The sequence below is a fragment of the Mus caroli genome, chromosome 16 (assembly GCF_900094665.2).
Source record: "Mus caroli chromosome 16, CAROLI_EIJ_v1.1, whole genome shotgun sequence".
Lineage (NCBI taxonomy): Eukaryota > Metazoa > Chordata > Mammalia > Rodentia > Muridae > Mus > Mus caroli.
In genome coordinates this window covers 59,436,889-59,444,986 of record NC_034585.1, presented here as the reverse complement: position 1 = coordinate 59,444,986, position 8,098 = coordinate 59,436,889, and the positions used below count along the sequence as shown (strand labels likewise).

At 34.3% G+C, this 8,098-nt stretch overlaps 1 protein-coding gene across 2 annotated transcripts in view; it reads left to right on the top strand.

The window, feature by feature from the left end:
- The window catches only part of Epha3 (EPH receptor A3), a 304,612-nt gene extending 297,025 nt beyond the window's left edge, over positions 1-7,587 (top strand). The window contains exon 17 of one of the 2 annotated variants that reach the window (XM_021185614.2): positions 4,884-7,587. In XM_021185614.2, coding sequence (XP_021041273.1) covers positions 4,884-4,989 — 106 coding nt within the window. In that variant the 3' untranslated portion in view covers positions 4,990-7,587. The remainder of the gene's footprint in view (positions 1-4,883) is intronic. The other variant, XM_021185613.2, reaches the window with a different exon arrangement.
- The last annotated feature ends 511 nt before the right edge of the window (positions 7,588-8,098 follow it).

Here is an 8,098-nt window from a genome sequence, read left to right as displayed (position 1 = left end):
AGTGGCCATGTTCTTCATCTCTCTGTAAATGAGGTTCAATTTAGTTCACTTGGCACTATAACTGTGTCCTTTTCTTGTGTTCTAAACAATATCAATATATAAAAATATTTCTCTAATATCACACACATGCATACACACACACACACACACACACACACACACACACACATGCATGCACACATAAGCTCTTTAGCTCTGCTATTTGTTTTATCCTACAAGGAGCAGATCTCTTAACCAGTAGTTATATAAGAAAGAATTTATTCCTATTTGGAAATAAAAACATTCATAGCCACAGGCCTGCCCTCAGTTATCAATTCTGTTCAAAGGAAGTAGGGCAAGAGATCACCTACTTGATTCTAGAGGCCTTCATTCAAATGTCAGATTTCAGACTGTCTTAAAGAGAGATGTTTGTGTTGGGCAGATATACCCCAAGTTGACCAAATTACTTGTCAGTCCTTCTCACTTTGATCTTCCCTATGTTGAATGTAATTGTTTGTCATTTCAAGTTCATTTAAGTCTTACCCTCTATAACTGAGGCATTTAAACGTTATTGCATTTATAAAGGCTTTGAATGTTACCCTGAGAGTCGTTTCAACAATTTCATTGTAGGGAGCTGCATGTTAGAGGAGTACAGAGTGTAATTAATGCATACATAAGTACACAACAAATAATTCCTTTAATTGGTGTTATAGTGTTATGACCAGAAACATTTAAGATCACAGAAGGACCTGTGAACATCTTTATTGCTATTATAGAGGATAACTTGTTCTCAGAAAGTAAACTTACTTTTGTCTATCTAAAACATTCAGACAGTCCTGTTTAAAGTGGAATGCTATGTTTACTGAACAGATCTTTTAACCAATCAACAGTACACTGAGTTTCTGTGCTGGTAGTTTTGATCAGACTCAGTTGCAGGATATATCTGAGCATTCAATTTTTTTCCTTTGAACATTTTTATACATTCTTATTTTAGTAACATAAACATTTAGTGTTCTGCTATACAAGACACCTGCTTTAGAACATAGAAGTATGACAAAGAATAACCACAACGTTGAATGTTTCTGTCGAATTGTCAGATTTTTAAAAGCAAAATTATGCAAATATTTATTTTTCATAATACATAAAGACATACTAAATTGAAATATAAGAGACAGATCACTTTTAATAAGATTAACTGCTACATTGTAATATAAATACAGTCAGCCTTTAGAAGCTGTGAATAGATTAAGAAAGCTCTTTGTTCAAAATAGGTAAGCCAAAATATCTTCTAACATAAAAATTAGTGATGATTTGTGTCAACATTACAGTAGTAAACCAATAAACTCTTTGGCTGATAGAACATTCTCTTTCACTAAAACTTACATTTGAATAACTGGTAAATATACATTCAGGAAGCAACCTCATCTTTTCTGAGAGTCTTCATTCCTTCTAGTTTGTTCTTCATATTCTGAGAGTATCTTAGCATCTGTTCTATTGCTGTGAAGAGACACCATGACCTAAACAAATTATAAATGAAAGCATTTAATTGGGATATAACATACAATTTCAGAGGGTTAGTCCATGACCATGATGGCAGACAGCATAGTAACAGGCATATACAGTGCTAGAGCAGTAACTGAGACCATACAACTGACCCGCAAGTTGGAGGCAAGAGAGAGCAAGCTAACTGGATATGACCTGGAGTTTTAAAACACGCCACTGACATACCTCAACAAAGCTATACTTTTTAATCTTTTCAAACTTTTCTACCAAGTGAGAACTGAGGATTCAAATGTTTGAGCTTAAGAGAGCCATTCTCAATCAATTACTACAGATAGTCTTAGATGTTGCTGTCCTCTACTCCCTTAGATATCTTCCCTACCCCCTGTCTTTTTGTCTTCAGTTTAGGAGCAATTTAGGGCCAACATCTATTTCCTTAATAATCTTTCTGTGCCTTATACATAACTCTGGTTTGTATTATTACAGAATTGAAAAAGTAAAAAGGAAAAGAAAAAAAAGAAAAGAAAAGAAAGAATGGAAGAAAGAAGGAAGGAAAGAAAGAATGGAAGGAAGGAAAGAAGGAAGGAAGGAAGGAAGGAAGGAAGGAAAGAAGGAAGGAAGGAAGGAATTTCTTAATAGACTAAGGAGTTGGCTTTGTCCATTAAGTAATGTAATACAAGCATAAAACCAAAACCTCAGTTTCCATCTCAATATTCACATAAAAGCAGAACCAAGAAGCACATGCAGACACACACACACACACACACACACACACACACACTGACTTTAATTTACTGAGACTATGATGAAAGTAATCACACAACATTTTTAACTGAAATGTTGTCAGACACTTATCTTGATTTTTTTTTTTTAATTTTCTCGTGTCCCCATGTTGTTATGAACTTGATTGCATCAGCTCCTATTTGTCTTCTGCCATCCAGGCTCAATTCAGAAATAAGCTACTTAACCACATAACTCTTGTCCTAGAATTGGCTGATACCAGGATGGTATATAGAATTTCTTTCTTTTTTACTGCTCAGTCAATCAAGCCCTAAGAAAAGGTCAGTAGAGTTTCCTGCTCAAGTAAATTTTAATTAATTTCATAAATTTTAGGGATTTCATTAAAAATGAATGCTACTAAAGTCCCCAAATTTTTACATGAAGCCAAGAACACACTTTTATCAAACATTAAAATATTATTTTAGAGTTTAGGCTTGATATAGAGACGTCCTAGTGAGAAAGAAAACATCATAGGGATCCTAAGAGTAGCAGAAACTATGGAGACAGAAGGGGTTTAAATTTGGGCATTGAATGCCAAACAGAGTAATTGTTACAGGTCAGTATCCTGCATCTTGCAATGCCATTTCCTATGTCTAGTACTCATCCCTTTGTGTCTGAGATGTAGATAATATACCAGCAACTATTTAGTCTTGAATGATTCTGCTTCTCTTTTCGACTATATAGAATAATCAAAATGACCTGAGGATACCATTTATGCTATTGAGACTGCAGCAGTTAGTAGTAAGAGTGTGGAAAAGGCAGGGTGGTTCAGAGAAAACAAAGATGATCAAAAAAAAAAAAAAACCACAAAAACAAAAACAAGAAAACAAAAAAACAGGGAAAAACTGAAGGGATAATTTATGTTGTCCAAAATCAGATGTAATCTTCAGTATTAAAACTAAACACAGTTCTAGATCTACTGTTGTCTTCTAACTTTCATGACATAGAAGTCTAAGACATTATTATATAGATTTCTCTAGGAATATGTTTGAGGACAGCATCTGAACAGATGTAACAAGGCATGTCCCTAGTTATTTTACAGACTCTTGGCACTCCTCCTGTTCCTCTTCTTGTTTTTCCTCTTGCTCTTCCTGCTCCTCTTGTCCTCTTCTTCTTCCTCTTCCTTCTTCCTGCTTCTTCAATACTAGGTCTCTATATGTAACCTTGAGTGTCCTGAAACCTACTATGTACATCAGTCTTGCTTGAAGTCATGAACTCCATCTGCCTCTTCCTCATAGGTGCTGGGGATAAAGACACACATATGTTTCTTTCTGTAGGAAATATGGAGCCTCTAGTAAAGAGTACCTACTGCCAAGTGTGCTCTCTGTTCACAAGGGTCAATTAAACTAGAATCCTGTTCATATCAAATTTACCTGCTTAAAAGACAAGGAAAGACTATACAATGAAGAAATTAAATAAAAAAGAAAAGCAGGCATAATTGATAATAATAATAGTGAGATAAAAATGAAAAAGAAGCAAGATATTCTCAATAGAAGGGACTGTTTGAGTGGGGATTAGGACCATATATACATATCAGCACATTGTTTTAAAAAGAAGCAATTCATGAAATATACATATTTAGCTATTTTTTATTTAAAATGAAGCTATTTTCTTGCAGTACTTATTTTCATGACCAATTTATAAGCTTAAACTACTTTACATTTAATAAAGATATACCTTCTTCCATTTATGAATGAGTGTACAAAAATAAATGCTACGGCATCAGCAACCAGTGCTGTCAGTCATGAATTTGGGAAGAACCTAGGAGGGTCAAGACATGGTGCTCTTAAACTGGCATTGATTGAAACATTCAGATGATAAAGAAAGAGCACTACTTTTATCAAAGGAGTCAGCAGTGTGTTCCCTTCAATGTGTGCCTTCTCATAGCAAGGAGTATACAGAAGACGAATATGCTCACACATGGTCTCAGTATAGACAGACAAAGGAATTCAAAAGATTTCAAAAACTGTGTTATTATCTGTAATCAGTTAGGCTAATAAAAAAAAAGAGTTTAGTTGCTCTGCTATCTCATATATTCACACCGTTGTCAGCTTCAGTAAGAGTGCATTCTCAAAAATTATAGAGGCAAGAATGAGAAATCAAGACATTGGTTAACTTGCTAAGGCATCTCTATTAGACAGAGTCTTGCGTCCTCTAGCTTCTGGTACATAATGGTATTTGAATGACAGTATAACTCAATCTCTGACGCCCTTTGTATATTTTCTTCTTTCTTATGTCACTCTGTATGCTCTTCTGTCTCTCGTAAAGAAGCACACTGTATTTACCACTCATCGTTGCCTAGTACTCTGCTTCTGTATTGCTTCAACCCCTGGCCAATTATATCTCCCCAAAGCCCTAATTTTAAATAAAGATAATGCTAGTTTTAGGTTGACAAAACAGTGAAAAGCATATTTTTCCCATCTCAACATCTATATTCCTATACAACATAGGAATTGAATACCCCAAATATAACAACAGATCAATGTCAGAAAATTAGAAATCAGATATCGATCATGGGTTGCAGAATTATACAGTTGAGTTTATTTGAAAAGTAAAAATTTCCTCTTCCTACACTACTCAGAACACCAGGAGTCTTACCAGTTATTTTCTCTTGTGTTTTTCAGTGACATGAAAAAGGTTGGTGTTACTGTGGTTGGGCCACAGAAGAAGATCATCAGCACCATTAAAGCTCTAGAAACACAATCTAAGAATGGTCCAGTTCCAGTGTAAAGTCCTGGGAGGATGTGAGAATCAGGAAGATGCAGCAGCATCCTGCAGACAGATGGGAATGATAAGATGCTGCAGAAAGCTCCAAGTCTAATAAGACACTCAGTTATAAGTCCAAATGCCTTAAAATGGAATTGAAAATCTCTTTATTTTCCCCTATCATTTTACAGATGGGTGGGTGGGTGCATTTTGCTTTGTAATTGCTTTTTAAATGTTAATTGATGGGGTTAATTAAAATTCTTCAGTACGAAGTGGAAGAACTAGTGTAGAGCCATTGATCATTAACTATCATGGAAATAAACCAAGTAAACTAGCAAAACAGATCTGAAGGCTTTGTTGTGAATGGCCACAGAAGAAAAGACTTGTCGTATTTTTATACACAGAAAAAAAAAATCTGTAACAGGTATTTTGTTTCTTTAAAAACAAGCAAAATGGAGGCATTTATACCTCAAACTTATCTGGCCATACTTACTACCTTATCACGTTAGTATTCTCTTTATCTGTTTGAAGCATATAGAGATAAAGTTTGTAGTTGTTTTAAATACTATACATTTTTAATTGTTACCTTCCTTAAGTAGACCATGTAAAAACACGTCTTAATTTGGGGGGAAGTGCATATTTATTTTCTTTTGGATTTTTAAATTGTTTTTATATTTATGCTTTGATGATTTAATTTGGGTTTTGTTACAGCCAAGTGCCAAATGCTATTGCAAATTGTCAGCAGTAAGAAACATGTTTAACTATACCCAGAGAATTATATGTTCTTTTCTACAACTGTTGAACAATCCACTTACATGTACCAACAAAATGAAATGCTTTCCCTGTTCCTACAGTCACCAAATCACTCACAGTCTGAATATCCCATTCATTTTTGTCTCTTCATTTATCAGTAAATGTATGCTCCTAATTTAGTGTAATATACTGGCTTGTATGTAATAGATTTTTACCAATATGTCATACCTTCCCTACTCTGGTGCTTAGAGGATATCAAATCCTTTCATTCATGAAAGAAGCTTGTTAGAACTCCTTAGATTTGCAAACTGGAAAGAACAAAATGAGGTTAAATGGTTACAGTAATTGACAGCAGCCTATAGGTAAATGCATGAGCCAAAAAAAAAATGATAAGAAAGAAAAATTGCTTGTTTTGAAAAGTCTTTTAATATCATTGCTTAAACATGTAGAGAATGATGATAACTAAGCAACTCATCTGCATCACTGGGGTGTAGGTCAATTAATTGCACACTTTCATGATCAATATCAGGTATAACTATCTTTGAGTCTTCCACTTCAATGTACCTATTGTGAGTTAGGTGCATGATTAGAAGCCTTGACCTTCTAAACATATTATTAAGCATAACATTTTTGAAAAAGCAACTCATCGAACCAATAAATCCACATCCACAGACAATGGAGGAATGAGATGTCTCATTATGGGGATGTAGTCTTGCTGTTCCCGAAAGGCCAATTGTAAGCATATTCTTGAATATTAAGAAGGATGTGCCTAATGGGCATCCTGATAATGACACATGCTGAAGCAATATTTTAGATTCTGGATTTTCTTGCTGATAGTATCATTCCATAGGATCAAGGGATGCGTGTGTCACAGAACAAGATGGTTCAAACAATGCTGTATGAAATATGTCTCTATGCAAAACGGGACACTAAAGAAATACAGCTTCCAATCATAGAGGCAGATTTCCAAACATCATCTGTTGTAGCTTTAGTATACTAGAGCTTAGGTGAGTTCTTTCAGATGTGAAATTGTTTCCCAAATGTTGACAATACTCCGCATCATGCTGCTAGAATTTGTATTGAACTTATAAGAGCATGAATATTTTGGAAATGAGCTGATGAAACTAATAATAAATTTTATATGTCCTGAAAGCAGGTAGAAAAGACTCTAATCAAGTAAATTACAATTTGGAATACCAGGTCAAAATTCAAATCTGGCATCTGAACCAACTCGCCTATGACAGCATTGATTCTCTTAGGCAATATTCTGAACACGCTCAACAAAAATGAATTTTAAAATAATTATATATTCAAAAATCATTGAATCTGTTGCATTTATTTTGACTGAGAATTTTGTTTGAAAGGAGAGGTGGTTTAAGCAGTATATTGCTTTTAATTTGTCAGTATTTTGCTATCTCACCATTTACGGATTTCCTTTGCATAACCCCTTCCCTGTACATATGTAAACATAACAGTGTACGATTCTGGACTGGGGAGTAGAGGTACTAGATCGCTTATGGCCATCTCTTTGTACAGGAACTACATTGCCTTCCCATATCAATGAGGCTACCGCTCCCTTGCCACGTTATGTACCATATTACCTGATTTGTATCTTAAATTTGATTTATAGATATTATTTATTTCTCGCAACACACCCAGTCTAGGCTGTACTGAGTATCTATCAAGCCATGTATAAATATGATATGATTGGCAGTATGTGTTTACTTTAAACTTGCATTTTAAAAACATGGTTCATTTAGTTTATGTTGCACAATGTAGATGGCCTCTTACTAATGTAAAATGATTTCTAGTGGGAACATTTATATTTTTATAATAAACATAATGAAAATATTTTTACAGATCAAAATACAGAAGTGGTCTTTGATGTTTTATTTATATATGAAGCATATGCGAATTTATACAGGGAATTCAGAAAACATCTATGTCATGCTTTTGGTTTCATTGTCCTCTTTATTATGGAACAAAACCATTTACTGTTCCAATCTATTGCCAGTAAATTGGGGAACTTCATCAGTAATTCCAATCTTCATAAAGGATAAATATAATAATATTCTCTTGATTATGCATCTAGTTTACACACACAATCAGTCACTCACTTACTCAAACATGCATATTTAAAGGGAAGTGTAAAACTCATATGCTATCATCTCAGTCAACAAATTTGGCAGAGGTAGAACCAAAGATCAAATCATAATCAGCTGTCTTTCCTCACATCTTCTTCATTTCAGCACACATTTCTACTCGTTAAGTTACTCTGAAGCTATATGTTTGTATAAGTGGAAAATACTACTCTAGCTGGTTTTAATATAAGGATATTGTATATATTGGATATTAGTCCCTTATCTGATTTCGGATAGGT